Here is an 18,803-nt window from a genome sequence, read left to right as displayed (position 1 = left end):
ATCTTTTGATAGCCGGGCACCATCAGCTTTCTTCACCACATTTGCTTATTCACCCGCTTTGTCTTCAGCGGTTGTGTCGGGAAGGTGAGAGGCTCACATTTTTAATCACCGAATAATGTCATCCCTTATATGCACTGAGCTGTTTGAGTTGATAAGAGGCACTGCACAAAGAGCTCTCCTAATTCATCTTCACCACGGCAAAGCTTCTTCATGACGACTGTCTAAGGCAGAGCAGTACTGCCCTTGTGGGTTTCTGAGACTATAACTCTTTACAGGACTTGAAAGCCTCATCTTTCTCCTTCAGAGCAGCTGTTGGTTTCAAACTTCTGACCTTGCAGCCAATATATAGGGTCACCATGAGGCAGTGAGTTAGTTAAGACAAAGTGTATCACCAGAAAGAACAATTACACAATCATATTCAAAATCACTGTGAAAAAACACTAATAAAATACTGTAATAGATGCTTCAAATAAATTATTTGGAATTCTCATAAAAATACAGGTAGGCATTAGAACCTCAGAGAGAGTAACCTCAGAAAGCCCGCATTCTCTCTTCTTCATCAGTAGTTCTCCAATTTTCTGTGCACCAGAATGATCTGGAGGAGCTATGAAAAGAACAAGCATCATTGGCCCCCACTTCAGCAATTTAAAAAGTCCAGGCTGACAATGATGCTGTCGCCCAAGGATAACATCCCGGTGCGTAACAACACTGTTCTCCTCTTTGTTCCTTTGTTTTTGAATGGACTGGGGTAAGGAGGAAGATGGGAACACCTGCCATTTCCATGTGTCAAAATTGCTAAAAAGTCAACCAGCTGAGAAACTTTACTGTAAATTACATAGGGTCCCTATGAGTCAGAATTCCCTTGGGGGCAGCTAGGATTATGTCTTACAGCATCTATGTGTCTGGATCCCATTAAGAGACAAAAGGATTGATCCCTCTGAAAAGAGGTTTGAAGATGAGTCAAGAGCAGAACTCAATGAAGTTGGAAGCTTGATAAGATCCCAGTGAAATAAAAAAGGAAATCTTACATTAATGGGCTCTATAAATACAACGAATAGGAGTTTCAAAGGCTGAAAATAGTCAATTATAGGTTTCATCATTATATCTAAGATTCAAGTAATTAAGTAAAATAGGTAATCCAAACTTATGGGGTTCTAGCATGTTAAAAAGGAGCCAGATTCTCCTATTTAATAGCACAGCCCATAACCTAGTTCACTTCTCCTCATTCTCATAATAATGGGAATTACTCAGGGAAATATGCAACTAACCTTTTTTAATAACATGTAGAAGGTCAGTCAACTTAGGAAGAAAGGTTAGGGGGGAAAAATCACATATTAAAATATATGTATATACATCTCCATATACATATACCTCTTTGGTCATGGACTCATTTGGGAATTTGGTAAGGACTATGATTCATTCTAAGCAAATTTGCACATGCATTCAGAATTGTGTACATGAATTAGGAGAGTCCTGGCAAGCCATCTTCTCTGATAGGACTACCTTATTCCCAAGATGTAGAGAGTTGTTCAGTCTCCAATCTCCACGTTCTCATTTCTCCATTATCTCTGACACCGGCCATTACTCCACAACACACTCTTTCTCTTCTGGGTACAATAATTTGCTGTAGCAGCTCATAGGCTATGCTTAAGGTGATATGTCTTTTTAGAGTAAAAAGATATACTGTAGGTGTAAACATATCCGTGTCAGGAAGAGGTATACAGGGGAATGTCTGTATGGGTTCCTGAAGCTGAATTTGTTTTTCCAAGGCAAGCGGGTCTCTCCTGCCAACCAGAATAGCTCGGTTGGAAAGAGCCCCTCTGTTACAGGAATTTTTTTAGTCAATCAATATACCCATTATTAGTTACCAGCTGGGTTCCCTACTTGGACTGATGCTCAACAAATACTCAGAAGTCAATGCACCTTCATTACTAGAAAATCCCCCTCAAGTTATTTTTGTTTGTTTTGTTGGCCAAAAACCCAGAGCAGAGGCCAAATTAGGGAATTCATTAAACCACACCACCTATAGTACAAAGACAGTTCAACAAAGTGTCTTGCTGGGATATCTATAAGCATGGCTAAGATTGAATCAGAGGTGTTTTATTTTCATTTCTGAATGAAGCTCCTCCAAATTGGCCTGAGCATCATTACAATCATGCATGATATTGGGCTGGTGGCCAAGCAAGAGCTATTCCAGGATTTATTTCCCTGGCTTCCCACATCAACAATGAATCTCAACAGTAGCAATTTATAATTTAATTTGTGACTATGGGCAAGATACAAATTCTTCAGGTTCATTTCCTACTACTGATAGAATTAATCTTCTCAGGTACGTTGTTCTGTTTGCTCACTCCTGAGTGTTGAGGTGGGAGCAGGAGTTAACTAGGCTTAGCAGCTCCTAAATCATCCAGATGAGGTTCAGCCGAGGAATGAATGGACAAAAGGAGGTACTATTTTACACTTTGCAGATGAGCGTGAGTAGGTGTCTGGGAGTACGAAAAAGCAGCTGTGTAACAAGAAGTTACGGCCTGCTTCATAATACAAACTCCCTTCCCTTAGTTCACAAGCTCGAGCAATGAGCTTAGTGGGGCTCTACTAGAAGTCCTTTCATTTACTATCCAGCAGATTTTTAAATGCCATCAAGAAACCAGAGGTAGGTCAGTCCTTTATTCATTCCAATTTCACTAGTATTATCTACTGCAAGTCTATACATTTAAGATTATAAATATGAATAGCAGTCGTCCCTGTTGTCTATAGTTGCTGCTAACACTTGTTATTTAGGAAAACTGCCCCACGAGGTTTTCAAGGCCAGAGCTTTTCAGAAGCCAATCAGCAGGCCTGTCTTCTGAGTCACTTCTGGGTGGGTGAGTTTGAACTACCAACCTTTGGGTTAGCGGTCAAATGCATACTTTTTGTGCCCACGGTGATATTTACAACTACTAAAAGCTTTTCCCTTGCTATTTGTGTTATTTTAATATCATTTAAATAAGAATGGAAGAGGAAATTTCAGGTGAACTTGCAACCAATTTTTTTTACTTTTTCATTGTTTTCCCTTCATCACTTTCCTGTAAGAAAACAACAGCAAAACAAGTCTCAGTTGCTTCCTAGAGATCAGATGCTCATGAATTGATAATTATTCCTAGAAAAAGCAGTTCTGGGTTTTTCCTCCCCTTTTAGTAGGAACCACATTACAGTCAGTTGATTATATACTGACAATTATATGAAAAATATAGTATAGCTGAATCAAAACAGAATTAGAGAAATATAGCTGCTATAAGCAAATAAAATCATGCATTTTAAATCCAAACTTTTAAAATCTCCTCTTTCCTTTTGTCAACAAGACTATACCAATTAAAGGTTCACAATATAAAAGTATAACTTTGCCTATGGAAATTTTTCAATTGTTCCCCAACAAGTTACATTTCATTCTGTTGTATATGAGGGCATCATCAGAACAATATTCCAATGGCACAAAGTAGATGTTCAATAGATATTTGCTAAATCAATGCATGAAAGAATATATTAAGTTTTTAAATGGAATTCATAATTAACAAATATTTCTATATGAAATATTATTCATTCTTTCCTTTTCAAATGGCCATCAGTCATTAGTATTTTTATTTTGTCTAAAAATCATTGGTTCTGTGCTCCCACATTTGGAAAGATGACTTTAGACTGTGGGTACATGTATGAGGGTGGTCTGAACAAAGTTTGTTTGTAACATTTTCTTTCAGATTCAATAAAGGTGAGAATTGATTTGACAAACCCCAGAATTTTTCTAATTTAATGTATAAAAACTAAACTGTATAAATTTTACCAATAAGTGATTTAACAAAGTTTTCACCATTTGTAGTCAGAGCTTCAAATCTGCCACATTAAAAAAAATGTCTATTGACAACTGAAGATCACTTCTTCAGTATCATTAGATGAATATGTCTCAGCTAATGACCTAATACATGGATTCACTCCCAACTTAATAATGACTCACAATAATGAGGGGGAAAGGACATGAAAACAAATGCATACATTAAACCTAGTCAAAGTGAAAGAGCAATATCCAGCATGCATTTTAAAATACTTTCACTGTAGTCTGGCTCATAATTATAGCACCATCTAGTGTTTACTATGCATAAATGCTCTGAGGGCCAATTGCGTAGGTAGGGGGCTTCAAAAGTATGTGGGGAAAAGGCATGACATGATAATGGAATTCTTCATGAATTATTTGAATTTCTCCCATACAAAAGGCCTTTATCACTTAGTTTTAATTTTGTATGCACTTGAACACATTGATATGGGTGTATGACCAAGTTACAAATGACATGTTCAATATGAAAATGTAGTACAGAAAAATTGATGTCAATTAGAATTATAAACCATTCAAATAAATTTCAAATAATATTCTTCAAGAAAATACCAAAAGTAAAACATAAAGGAAGAAAAACATTTTAAATGTTCTTGGAACCCTAATAGATTATTTCATAATGAAAATGTAATAAAAAAGTACATCACCAACACAATAAATAGTTTATATTTAAGTACCCTGAATGTCTAGTTATAATATTTGTATAACTTAAACCCTTAATCCCTACAGACAGCATTATAACAAGACGCTACTAATATTAATAACTCCCAATTAATTTAAATACTTTTTATAATACTCCTGGTGATTATTTTAAGTTATTCAATCATCTATAAGAAAATTTCTAAACTGGCTAACATCACTCCTTCTATGTTTACTACGACCCAATTGCTACTTACACCAAGACAGGCTTTCCCGATATTCTAGGATGTCTTAGGACTTCTGACATTGTCTCTTTTGTCTCTTCCATTCTCTCTTCATCACTGGAATCCACAACAAAGATTACTCCATAGGATTCAGCATAGTAATTCTTCCAGATTCCTCGAATTCTCTTTCCACCTCCCAAGTCAAAGATGGTGACTTCAAACTTTCCTTGTCTAAGGTCAATTTTGGAAAATCCAACAGTAGGAGCTACATCATCAGGATGCTCTATTTCGAATAACACAAAAGAAACAATCTTTTTAGGTTTTATATTAATAGAATTAGTTTAACTTTATAACTTAAATGGAATGAACCTGGTATTCAATTACATTTTAATACAAAACACATGTTTACCCCCTCCCTGGGGGATGGGCAACAGAAAAGTAGGTGAAGGAAGACATTGGACAGTGTAAGACATGACAAAATAATAATCGTTTATAAATTATCAAGGGCACAAGTAGAAAGAGTGTTTTGAGAATGATGATGGCAACAAATGTACACATGTGCTTGACACAATGGATGGATTGTGATGAGTTGTATGAGCCCCCAATAAAATGATTTTCTTAAAAAAAGAAAAAACAAAACAACAACACATGTTTATTAGTTGCTTATTTAACAAGCATTACATTAAGGAGGTTGACTAGGGGAGAATAAATATTATAAAACATCCAACTAAAAATTTACTGGTTTATGTTGTTATTGACCTAACTGTAGCACTAACAATAATGTGCAATTTGCGGGCTTGGAGATTTTTCTCTCCAGTGAATTCCAAATCATGGAAACCTGTGAGTGTCAGAGTACAATTGTGTTCCACTGAATTTTCAATAGCTGACTTCTCAGAAGTAGATCGCTAGGTTTTATTTCAAGGCACCACTAGGTGGATTCATAGCTCCAATCTTACAGTTAGCAGCATAGTATATTAGCCATTTGTCCCACCCAGGTTCTCCATATTGATATTGCTATTGTGTGCCATCAAATTAAGTAAGACTCATAGTGATTCTTGTGACAGAAGTTCAGCTTTCTTCCTACGAGAGGCTTGTGGATTTGAAGTACAGACCTTTCTATTAGCAGTGACTGTGTAATCATTGTGATACCAGGGAACCTTTTATTGGTAGGTACCAGAGTTAATTCCAACTCAAAGTAATCTTATTATCAACAGAATAAAACAACGCCCAATCCTGCACAATTCTGACAACATTTTGAATACTTTGTTGCCACCACTTGTTGAAGATCTTCCTCTTTTTCCGCTGACATTCTATCAAGCACGATGTCCTTCTACAAGGATTGGTTCCTTCTGACATGATGTACAAATTACATGAAAGAATGTCTTAATAATTCTAAGGAGCCTTCTAGTAGTACTTCACCCAACAGAAATTTGTTGGTTCTTCTGGAAGTCCACGGTAGGTTCAATATTCTTTATCAACACCATTTTGTGAAAGCATCAATTCTTCTCCAGTCTTTTAAATTCACTGTCTATCTTACATAGGAATTAAAGGCAACTGAAATTATGACTTGGTTCAGGTGCACCTTAGCCCTCAAAGTGACATCTTTGCTCTTAACACTTTTTAAAGAAGCCTTTTGCATCAGATTTGCCCAACGCAATACATCATCTGATTTCTTGACTGCTGCTCTCATGAGCATTGATTGTGGATTTACGTAAGATGAAATCTGACAACTTCAATCTTTTCTCCATTTTTTTTTGTTTTTCATGAGGTTGTCTATTAGGACAGTTGGGGGGATTTCTGTTGTTGTAATACAAACTGAAGACAACAGTCTTTGATCTTGATCAATAAGTGCTTCAAGTCCTCTTCAATTTCCGCAAGCACAATTGCGCCATTTTCATATTGCTGATTGTTAGTGACCCTTCCTCCAAACGTGATGCCACAATCTCCTTCATAGAGGCTAGCTTCTTGGATTACTTGTTCAGTATACAGCTTGAATAAGTAAGAGTGAAGGAATGCAACTCTGACACACACATTTCTTGATCTTCAACCAGTCAGTATCACCTTGTTCTGTTCAAACATTTGCCTCTTGGTCTATGAACAGGTTCATATGAGCATCATTATGTGCTCTGGAATTCTCATTATTTGCAATATTATCTATAGTTTGTTATGATCCACAGAGTCTAATAAATGCCTTTGCTTAGACAATAAACACTGGTGAACGTATTTTGGCAGTCTCTGTTTCATCGAAATCCAGCTGATAGCAGGTGTTTTTAAATTATGTGTAGCACAGTAAGTGTTTCCAGGGGTGCTTCAGTCTGTCAATCTCAAGAGCCTTGTTTGTGACCAATGTCATCAATACAGCTTGTATTTTTCAATGCCACCAGTTCTTGATCATATGCTATCTCTTGAAATAGTTGAATGTGGATCACTTCAGTCTGATAACAGTGACCTGTATATTCCTCCCATATTCTTTTGATTCTTCTTGAATCATTCACTATTTTGCCCATGAGTCTGTAAATATTGCAACCCGAGGTTTCAATATATTTTTTTAGTTCTTTCTGCTTAAGACATGCTGAGCATAATACTTTACTCTGTCTTCCCACACTGCCCTTTGAAATCTTCGCTTAGTTCTTTTAAGTAATTTCTTCCATTTGCTTTAAATGCTCTGTGTTCAAATGTATGTTTCAGAGTCTCTTCTGACATTCATTTCAGTCTTTACTTTCTTGAAGTAAAACTTTCTTTTATTTTCATGTACGATGTTCTGAAGACAACTCCTGTGGTCTTCAGTCAGCAGTGTTTACTGCATCAGACCTTGAGAAGGTCTGTAACTTCCGGTCTGATATAGTGAAAGTCCTATTTCGGCTGTTGCGGACTTGTCTTCATTTTCTTTAGCTTCAAACAGAACTGCAAATGAGAAACTGATGGTCTGTTCTACAGTCCGCCCTGGGCCTTGTTTTGCCTGATGGTATTGAGCCTTTCCATTCTATCTTCCACACATGTACGACGGATTCCTGTGTATTCTATCTGGTAAGGTGCATGGGTATAGTTACAGTTTATGTAGTTGAGGAAAGGTATGTGCAATGAATATGTCAATGGTCTTGCAAATGATATAGGAAGGATTTGATATATAATCTGTTTAAATGCAGCTTTTAAAATTATTTTTGGTTTTAATTAAATAAAGTTTAAGTTTTAGTTCTTGAATGTCACTAGCCACATTTCAAATGTTTGAAAGTCCCATTTGGCTAGCGGGAACACTATTACACTGATCTGATAAGGAACATGTCCATCACCGTATAAAGTCCCATTGTACTACACTGGTACAGAGGGTCTTTTCAGTCCCATGTCTGAAGAGGGAAGAGTAGTGTTACAAACATAAATTTGAAGGCTATTTGGTGGTAAGTATAGATGTGACAAAGGAACCGCCTTACAAGTCCTCACTCTACCACAAGCACCTTAATATAGTTTATATAGCTCCTTAGAAAGTTAATGGAACCAATTTAAGTCACATCTTGTCACTGAATGTGGGAGGAGAAGCTGTTTGTTCCTTAGGCAAGTGGGACAGGACCTTCACATTTCATGGCCCAAGGTCGGGGAAGTATGCTGATAGGTGTACTGCAGAGTTAATGATGCAGCTGTGGTCTGTCTTTCTGTCTAAGATAAACGGACACCTGGCCCTGGCAGGGGCTAAAGAAAACAGTGCCTGCAAAGATATTATTACTTCAATTTCTCAAGCCTCATCCTCCCCTCTGTATTTGAACAGCCTGGACGAATGTTTCTTTGTATGCCTTGAGAACTGTTTATGACCTTGCCCCTAATCAAGCTCTGGGCTCTAGATCGTCTACGCTGCAGAGACCAACTTTCTGTCTCTTTTGTATATAAATTTTCTGCAGATCATACCCTTTTGAATCCATGTGATTTGTGAGGTAAGAGCCAGTCTCTACATTGTCTCACAACTAAGAACTTAATTATAAAAAGAGAAACAGGCAATTTTTAGGTGTAATATTAGATGTAACTTGCTTTTGCAGAAAGAGGATTATACTAGATATTTGAACATAGGGATATATTCTTGGCCTGAATGGTTCCCAGACAAAATAGGCAGTTTTTTGAGCATGCCTTCTGAGGTGTCCACCTGGAAAACTTTAGTGAAAATAAATCAACTATATTGAAGTAGAGGAAAAGATACTACCAGTTGTACTGAATGAACACCTGCTCCATACCAGGACTTTATTATGCATTAGAATATAAAGATGAATATATGCTGGCCTTAAAAAACTTATGGTACGCAATACACAAAGACAAAATATTAGTGAAAATAACACAGAATGAATGAATTCGATGAAAAGACCCTTTAGACTACAGGGTGAAGGCATTAAGAAGAAGAAGACGGAGAGGAAAAAGGGGTGATTTGTGGTCTACAAAGGTGTCAGAGAGGAAATGATTTAAATGGGAGTTAAATCTTAAAAGTTACACAGTCATAAAAGAAAAAACATTCTAGGCAGAGAGAGCAATGTAAGTGCAGATAAAATGATAACAATATTCCGAGAACACTATCAATCCATCCATTCATCAATACTTGTAATTTACTAATAGGCTGTATATTATAGAGTAAGCATTATATAAAAACCAAAGATACAAAGACACATGATCACCCCTCCAGACTTCAGTATTCTACAACAAAATATAAATGTAGAATCAATAACTATTTAACATCTGTCAGATCCCAAACACTCTGTCAGGTTTTAGAAATTAAAAGATTAATAAGATTTAGCTTCAAATTTTACAGAACCCTCAGTCTATGGAAGGAACATGTAAACAAGTAACTACAATATAGTAAAGATATGGTAAGAAAAATATTGACAAGGTGTTAAAAGAAAAGCGCAAAAATGCAAATAACCAAGTCTATGATAAACTATCTGATAAGATAGAATATGTGAAGAAGAAAGGAGCATCAGGATTGGAGGAAGGCTTATGCACAACCTGCAGTATGCAGATGACACAGCCTTGCTTGCTGAAAGTGAGGAGGAAAAAGATCAAGGATTATAGTCTTCAGTATGAATTACAACTCAATGTAAAGACGACCCAAATCCTCACAACTGGACCAATAGTTAACATCACAATAAATACATAAAAGGTTGAAGTTGTCAAGGATTATGTCTTACTTGGATCCACAACAAATGCTCATGAAAGCAGCAGTCAATATTAAAAGTCATATTGCATTAGGTAAATCTGCTGCACAAGACCTCATTGGAGTATTAAAGAGCAAGGATATTAATCTGAGGACTAAGATGCCCTGCCCAAGCCACGGTTATTCTCCACTGCATTGTATGCATGTGAAAGTTGGACTTTGAAAAAGGAAAATCAAAGAAAATGAATTTAAATTGTGGTGCTAGAGAAGAAAATTCAAAGCACCATGGACTTCCAAAAGGCCAAATTGATCTATATTGAAGAAATAGACCCAAAGTGTTCCTTAGAGGCAAGCTAGCAAGACTTCATTTTACATACTTTATACATATTGTCAGGAGAGACCAGTCCTTGAAGAAGGACACGTTTGGTAAAGTGGAGGGGCAGTGAAAAAGAGGAAGCCCCTCGTTGAGATGGATTGACATAGTAGCTGTATCAATGGGCTCAGGTAAAGAACAAGTGTGAGGACGGTGCATACCATGCAGTGTTTCCTTCTGTTGTGCGTAGCACGGTCGCTAAGGATCGGCACTAGGTGGCACCTACCAACAACCTGATAAAGAAGGTGACAGGTTTTGAGCAGAAAATGACCTCTTGAACAAGGCGTGTTTTCCAGCGGGGTGGGTGGAGGTCAGGCTATTGCAGCATAGTAAGCTGCAATGTCTGAGCAGGCTGGCTTGAATGCGCACACAACTGAGAACTACAACTGATGTGTCTTGCTTGATTGTAGTGCAAAAGGGAAGCCGAGGGAGCAGGACAGAAGGAGATGATAATGAACAGGCAACAGTTAGCCAAGCCCTACAAGTCCTGATAAGGAACTTTACCTTGAACAAAATGGATGAAAACCCACTGAAGAATTCTAAATTATAATGAAATAAATATTACTCTCACTTGAAAAAATAGATCACTGTGAGGAACCCAGATGAACCCCTGAACCCTCAATGTCCATCCTCTCTTTCTAAGAAATTCCCAAACTCCTCTGTTATGATATGTGAGCATGTGATTGAAGTCTGGCCAATGGGACATCCATAGAAATACCATTTGTGACTTTTGGGTCATGACACTAAAGGCCAAGCCTAATCCTCACCATTATTATTTTGACTGGATGGAAAGATGTGTGCCTCTCATCTCCTCTTTTGTTTCTTTTATTTATTTATTTATTATTTTTTATTAAATCATTTTATTGGGGGATCTTACAGAACCTATCACAATCCATACAGACATCCATTGTGTCAAGCACAGTTGTACACATGTTGTCATCATCATTTTCAAAGCATTTTCTACTTGAGCCCTTGATACCAGCTCCTCATTTTCCCCCCAACTCTCCCCCACTCCCTCGCTCATGAACCCTTGATAAATTATAAATTATTATTATTTTCATATCTTACAATGTCTGCTGTCTCCCTTTACCCACTTTTCTGTTGTTCATCACCCCCTCCCAGGGGCGGGCGTTATATATTGATCATTGTGGTTGATTCCCACCTTCCCCTTAACTTCCTGGTATCTCTACTTTCATTATTGGTCCTGAGGGGTTTTTCTGTCCTGGATTCCCTGTGCTGTGGGCTCTTAGCTGTAGCAGTGTACATGTTCTGGTCTAGTCTGATTTGTAAGGTAGAATTGAGATCATGCTAGTGGGGGGAAGGAAGCACCAAAGAACTAGAGGAAAGCTGTATGTTTCATCGGTGCTATACTATGAAGTGGAATATAGATGTGAGATTGAAGTAGAATTTGAAATCAGGAAGTGGGATCACACTCAGCAGATCTATCATGTTATTCAATTAGCAGTTGTGCAGCAGGTGTTAACATTGGTATAACAAACTAGACCACCAGTCATTCTGGTTTACATCACAGCAAACCATTTGTTAAAATTTTATCCCATGACACCTTGAAAGGAAGAACACAGGACAATTCAGCTTATTGTATTACAGAAGACGGCTGTAAGATTTAAAATATTTGCTATTTTAGTTGCCATTTTCAAAACCCTCTAAGAGAGGGATAAATTCAGGCTACAGCTTTACAGTTTGCAAGTCGACGTGGAAAAATATCAACTTTATAATGGAGGCACTGTCTTCCTGTAATCTGTGCTCTGCCTTTGTTTCTGTCTCAAAACTGAGGCAGAGATAAGCAGTGGATCTAAGGAGGTAGTATAACTATGTAGCATTGGCTTTATCAGCTTCCTCCGACTATCAGCCAAACAATGGGAGACAGCAGTAACACAGAGCACAGAGGGTGAGAACAAACAGCTCAAAGATTTAAACTTATAAATGATAATTTTATAGCTGTCATCCTGCTACTGACCACAGATTACTAAATAGTTTTACTGATTTATACCGCTAAACATAGTAAGTATGCCTGAGTTGCAAAATGCAATGAATATAAACCCTGGGCTACCAAAGCCATGCAAGCATAAAGTAGCCCATAAATACTGAGTCATCGCAAATATGTACTTGAACATGGGAGATAGTGATGTGGATAAAGAGCATTTAGGCTGTCGTGATTTTGACGCATCCAAAATGTTCAATAATGTGAGTACTGAATTCATAAAAGTAAAGATTTTCTCACCTAAAATGGCAGTGGTTTCTGTGAAAATAGCAATGGCAGGGGAGTCTGATCTTTGTTACAGCCCAAGGCTGATACTATGAGCCAGAACAATTCAGGCTCAGGAAAAACTCAGGATACAGTTCTTCAATCAGGACAGCCTTTTCTCAGCTGTGCCCACAGAAAAGCCTCTCTGGTCCCCATTTCTTAAGTCCTTGAGGCTTTTCGGATTGGCTCAGCCTCTGCCCTAATTGGGGGTTACAAAGTCCTTTAGCTTTTTAGTTCCCAGAGTCAGTCCAGCAAGCCTTCCCCCTGAAAGTACTCAGTTCTCTCATTCTGTGGGCTGGGAAGCCAACTGTATTATCTCACAGCGGTCTCCTTTGCAGCAGCCATTCTTCTGCTTTTGCTTCTCTCTGTATCTTGCCAATGGTCTTATAGCTCACTATCCGCGGAGCCTAAGATGTTCTCAGTGCTGGAACCCCAGGTTCCTTCTTCTCAGTGGTGATCAGGTCCCACCCACACGCTGCACCGCCCTCTGCTGTCTCCCTTCCTAGATTATCTCTTGTAAGATAAAAGGTGTGACTCAAGCCAGGGCATGACTTTAGTAAGACAGTGAATGAGGTAACTTGAATAGGGGTGGTGACTGGGGTAAGTTGGTGGTGAGTCACAACCTCTGTCTAGTGTAAGATCATGACTCAAGATACATCCTACCCCAATCTTGCCTCATGAATATAATGGACACCTCTCTCACATGAGACCGTAACCATAGGCACAGAAGCTAGGATTTACAATCTATTACAAGGTGAAAAGTCTATGAGACCAAAAATAGAGGGTAATCATACAATACGGAGAACCAAAGCCTAGCCAGCCTGACACGTATACTGACTTGCACAGCCCCACCCAATCATTGTGTGGGAGCCACAGCACAGAGTCTGTGACTAGAAGAGGCTCCTAATTAATCCATAGTATCACAGTATCCCAGTTGGAAATACAATGGTCAGATAATCCTGGATATTTTAACCAGTCATGTGGTTGTTTAGAATAGACTCCCATCCCCAGCATCCATGGCCGCTAGGGGTGGACATGAGAGTAGGTTCTAATAGTGTTCCGGTTAGGTTGAATATCAGCTCTCTGGGAGAGGAGACGGGAGGCCTGGATATGTAATGTCTGCCAGTTTCTATGTTATGAATACCATGGCCACTTAAAAACAGAATTGGGAAAAACAAATGATGCTTGCTGATATGAGTTGGTAGGAGTCATTTGAAGCCAGCTCCAAAAACCAAAAGTTCTCGAATGTGAACTGAAGTAATGTGGCAGCATCTAGTTCAGCTTAGACACAAGTATATATGGTATATACACATTCATTTTTATAATTAAGGAATATTAAATAAGCATAGTTGCTTCTATATAATATATATGACATCAAACACTTTAATAACACAGAAATCTATTACTAAGAAAGTTGTATGAGGTAACTATGGTTCTATACGCTCATAGTTCAGTGTGTCCAGGTGGTTAAATTCTGGCCAATAGAATGTAAGTAGAAGCTGGACGTCCTTAAAGGCAAAAGCATGATAGTTTTTAAAAACTTTTCCCTCTCTTGTCGGCTAGAATGTATATATGATTCCTATAAACCGATCAGAGTATCAGAAAACCTTTGCATCTGAAACAAATTTGAAACAAATTTCCAAATCTGAAACATGAAAATAGGCCACTGTAGTTCTGTCAGAGTCTATCTATAAACGATATACTATAAAGTAATAGAGTATAAACTCAAGCATATAACTTGAGTCCAAGGTTAATATAAATATAATAAAACAAATTAAAAACAATAAGTAAATAATCTGGATATACAAAAAAGAATAAAAAGCATATAAATAATTTGAGCTTACCTCCTTGAATCCCTTTGGCTGTTGCAGTTTTACCAGCATTATCAAGTCCCACCATCACAAGGGTCACCTTTCTTAAAATAACAAAAATGTAAAATTTAATATTAGGGGAAAAAATGCAATTTCATTCATTCAAGAACCTTTAAGGAAAACCTACTATATACCCAGCAATCTCCTGGATGCTAAGGGTAACAATGATTGAAACAGATTCAAAAGACAAAATTAATGAAAAATAGAAAGAACCGTGTCCGGGGTCTTTAAAGGCTTGTATTCAAACAAGCAGCTATCTAAATGAGGCAGCAGCCAAGCTCACGTGGAGAAAGTACACCAAAAGTATGATCTAAGGATTGTAAATATATAATCCAAACCAAAAGCAGGGAATGGTATCAGAGCTTAACATGTATACACCTGGTTTGCAGAAGACTATGAATGACAGTGGAAGTCCAAAATCCATTTGAAGGATCTATACCACATATACTCGAGTATAAGAGTTTTTCAGCACATGTTTTAATGCAGTTTTGTGGTAAAATTAGGTGCCTTGGCTGATATTTGGGTCAGCTTATAATTGGGTATATATGGTAAGTCTATAGTGAATTCCCTGTGACCAGAATTGAGGGATATGAATAGCCTGAGACAATTAAAGTAGATATAGTTAGGTTGAAATTTAGCTTTTTAATAAAAAAATCATTTTATTGGGAGCTCTTACAGATATTATAACAATCCATAATTCAATCAAGTATAATTGTATAATTGTTGTCCCCATCAGTTTCAACACATTTTCTTTCTTCTTTAACTCTTTGATATCATCTCCCGTTTATCCCCTGCCTCCCCCATCCTAGCCCCCAGGAACTCTTTTAGACACACACACACACACACACACACACACACGCACACGCACACTTACCATATCTTTACACCATCCAATGTATCCATTCACCTACAATTCTATTATTTGTTCCCCTTGAGTGGGATTATATAGTCATCATTTCTATTGCCCCCCTCCTTCCCGTCCCATCAGGGAACCATTACTCACAAAAATTTTTTATCAAGGGTTTATCTGTCTTGGTTTTCATACATTGACTGATCTTAATTATACAAATGAATATACAAAGATCTAAAGGGATTAATGAAGTAAAACCAAGACCATATTAATAACAGGAAGGAATATTAAAGAACTAGATGATATTTTTGTGTTTCACCAGTGCTATACTGGCCCCCTGGATCATCCCTTCTGTGTGGTCCTTCTGGAAGGGACTGTTCGATGATCTTACAGGTGGGTTTGTGGTCTCCATTTTGTCTACACACCTTCATGTCAATTTGATTGCTTCTTTTTGAACTTCTGATATCTATTCCTGTCAATATCTCATGATCACACAGGTGGTGTGCTTCTTCCATGTGGGCTTTGTACCTTCTCTGCTGGATAGCTGCTTGTTTAAATTCAAGGCGTTAAGGCCCCAGATGCTATAACTTTTAATAGCCAGGCACCATCAGCTTTGTTCACATTTGCTTATGCAACCATTTTGTCTTTCAGTGATCATGTTGGAAAGGTGAGTATCATACATTTCCACATTATAAGAACATACCGTTTTTGTACTAAGGTAAGATTTAAGTAGCGGCCCAATGTCCATTTGCTCCCGTATTCTCTTTACACATATATAAACAAACACACCTAACTTTATAGATTTATATATTTACATATATACATATCTGTATTTATATCTACCATATATACTTGTGTATAAGCCCAGTTTTTCAGCACACTTTTAATGCAATTTTTGTGGTAAAATTAAGTGCTTCATCTGATATTCAGGTTGGCTTATACTTGAGTATATACAGTATATATAATATTTACTTTCTTGTTTTTTCCACTTAAAATGTAACATTTTATTTGACACGGCCCCCACCCCACCTTATGACCCACTTAAAAGTTGTATTCAATTTGTTGGGTTTTTTTTAAATGAAGGAAAAAAAAGGATTAAGCCTTCAGTGAATTCCTTCTGAACATAGACCAGGGAAATGAATATCTTTGCTACCAGGCAGAGTGTATTGGAAAGTGGATTATGGCAGATGCAGTTAAATTAAACTTCAACACTTATCATTTGATCTCCCTACTGATCCATTTTTAAGTTGCTCTAGTTTTTAATATTTCCTGCTTTCTTTTTGAGGTTTTCTCTATTTTATTTCATTATTGTTGTTAGTTTTTTGACTTATTTTGTTTTCATATATCTTTAGTATAAGAAATCCAGAATGGGTGTATCTGTAGAGACAGTTACTAGATTAATGGTTTCTTGGGGGTATGAAAAGGAGAAGTTGGGAGAAAATGGGGAGCTAATAATACAGGAAAGAAGAAAATATCCTAAAATTAATTGTGATAATGATCATACAAATCATCTTCATATGATTGAAATATTGAATTATATGACATGTGGATAACTCCCAATAAAACTGTTAACAAAAAACAACAAAAAATGCAAAAGTGTTTTTCCCTTTGTTCTCTAAGCAAATAAAGTAAAAGGGTACAATAGACAATCCAAAGAATAAAGAAGAAGAAAAAGAGATGAACTCTACCTCCTGACATAATTATCATGTCTAAAGTCCCAATTTTTTAGGTCACTAAATTCCTAACAGACCCTCAGAGATCTGTCCTCGGGACTACTCCTATACTCAACTCCTCTGGCACAGTGAGCAGGCTAGTTCGAACTACCAGCCACTCTGAGAAAGGAAGGTGAGGCTTTCAGGGGCAGTTGTGCTCTGTCCGATAAGGTCACTATAAGTCAGAATCAACTCAATGGAATAGGAAATTCAAGAATCATTTAAGAAACCCTTAAAGTCACAAAGAAAATAAGGAGACTAAAAAAATGGCAATGCTGGAAACGGTTTCAGAGGTAAAAGGATGAAAATCTCAGATAGTAGAATATGAAATATTTTAAAGTTTTATAAAGTGAAAGCATAGTTTGGTATTACAAATTAAGTACTTCAGAACTAAAAGCTCTCAGCTTTTACCAAACCCTGCAATAACCAATACTCTGAATTTATATAGCATGTTTCATATTTCAAAACTATTTACCCTGTCATTTATTTTATACTCTCTGCAAGTAGGGCAAGTACAACTTACTTCACCTAAGAGAACGAAGATAAAAGGAAAAGGTAACCAACAAGTTTCCTTGAAAGCTTAAACGTAATGGTTTGTAATAACAATAATTATAATTTTAAAGGATTACTTAAGTCCTTTTGTTTTCCTTAAAATCTCTATACAGCTATATACATATAACAAATCATGTGGCTGTTTCTGGCTGCCCTATATTAGGTATTGGGGTCTGTCCTTCCCCAACCCCCCACACCCCTTACATTTAGCCCACTTCCATCATAACCTCTGTGGCAGTTAGATTTTATGTCAACTTGATGCTGTTTAGTGTGAAGTGGAGTCTAACCTCTCAATAAAGTCACAGCCTAAGGATGCTTCTGTGTGGTGTGCCTTTTTCTATAATAAAAACAGTGATAAATACTCTTCCTCTCTGCCTCTTCATCTTCTTCCTTACTGGGACTCTGTGTGCCTCCAAAGGTGGCCACTGTGGGCCACTGATCCAGGAAGCTGTTGGTACCCTGCTCTGTTCCCACAAACCTTTGATCCACAAGACTCTGCACTCACTGGCCTTCATCCCATTTCACCTTTCTGCATCATCGGCCTGCAGTTACATGAATCTGAAGAGAGGACAGGCTAACATCAAACTCACAGACCTGAGTTGAACTGGGCTAGGATGCCTTCTGATATAAAATTACTTATTGATATAAAATTCATTCTTATACAAATATAAGTATCACTGGGTTTGTCTCTCTAGAGAACTCAGACTAACGCAACCTACTTCACATACTAGATGGAACATCAATTGATTAGTAGCTGGCAGACTAGTTGTTGCTATTGTCAGGGGGCATCAAGTCAGCTCTGCCTCATAGTGAACCTAACTGTAGCAGAATGACAAGATGCCTGGTTCTGTGCTATTCCCACAGTGGTAGCTGTTTGTATAGTCCCTGTCAATTCATCTTGTGGCAAGTCTTCCTCCTTTTCACTAACACTCTACTTTTCTAAACATGATGTCCTACTTATCCAGTGGTTAGTCTCTCTGGATTGCATGCCTAAATTCAGCAAGATAGAACTTCTACTGGGAGGGAAGCGCGGGGGAGGGGAAAAATGAGGATCTGATGCCAGGGGCTTAAGTGGAGAGCAAATGTTTTGAGAATGATGAGGGCAATGCATGTACAAACGTGCTTTACACTACTGATTATATATGGACTGTAATAACAGTTGTATGAGCCCCTAATAAAATGATTTTTAAAAAAAGAACTTCATCCATCCTTGTTTCTAAGCAGTCTGACCATATTTCATCCAACACCGATTTGTTCGTTCTTCTGGCCATCCACAGTATATGCAATATTATTCCCTGTCACCATATCCACCCATAGGGCCAACTCTTT

General features: G+C 37.5%; 1 protein-coding gene across 2 annotated transcripts in view; it reads right to left on the bottom strand.

Moving 5' to 3' along the window:
- ARL13B (ADP ribosylation factor like GTPase 13B) overlaps window positions 1-18,803 on the bottom strand; it is an 86,828-nt gene that overhangs the window by 56,657 nt on the left and 11,368 nt on the right. For both annotated transcript variants that reach the window (XM_045286258.1, XM_045286259.1), the window contains exons 2-3: window positions 14,334-14,404; window positions 4,759-5,008 (exon numbers count right to left, since the gene is read on the bottom strand). In XM_045286258.1, coding sequence (XP_045142193.1) covers window positions 4,759-5,008; window positions 14,334-14,404 — 321 coding nt within the window. The remainder of the gene's footprint in view (window positions 1-4,758; window positions 5,009-14,333; window positions 14,405-18,803) is intronic.

Source organism: Echinops telfairi, unplaced genomic scaffold, assembly GCF_000313985.2.
Source record: "Echinops telfairi isolate 266 unplaced genomic scaffold, ASM31398v2 ScPeMD7_6;HRSCAF=24_1, whole genome shotgun sequence".
NCBI lineage: Eukaryota > Metazoa > Chordata > Mammalia > Afrosoricida > Tenrecidae > Echinops > Echinops telfairi.
Note: the sequence above shows the minus strand (reverse complement) of the source record. Positions and strands in the feature narration are given on the sequence as shown.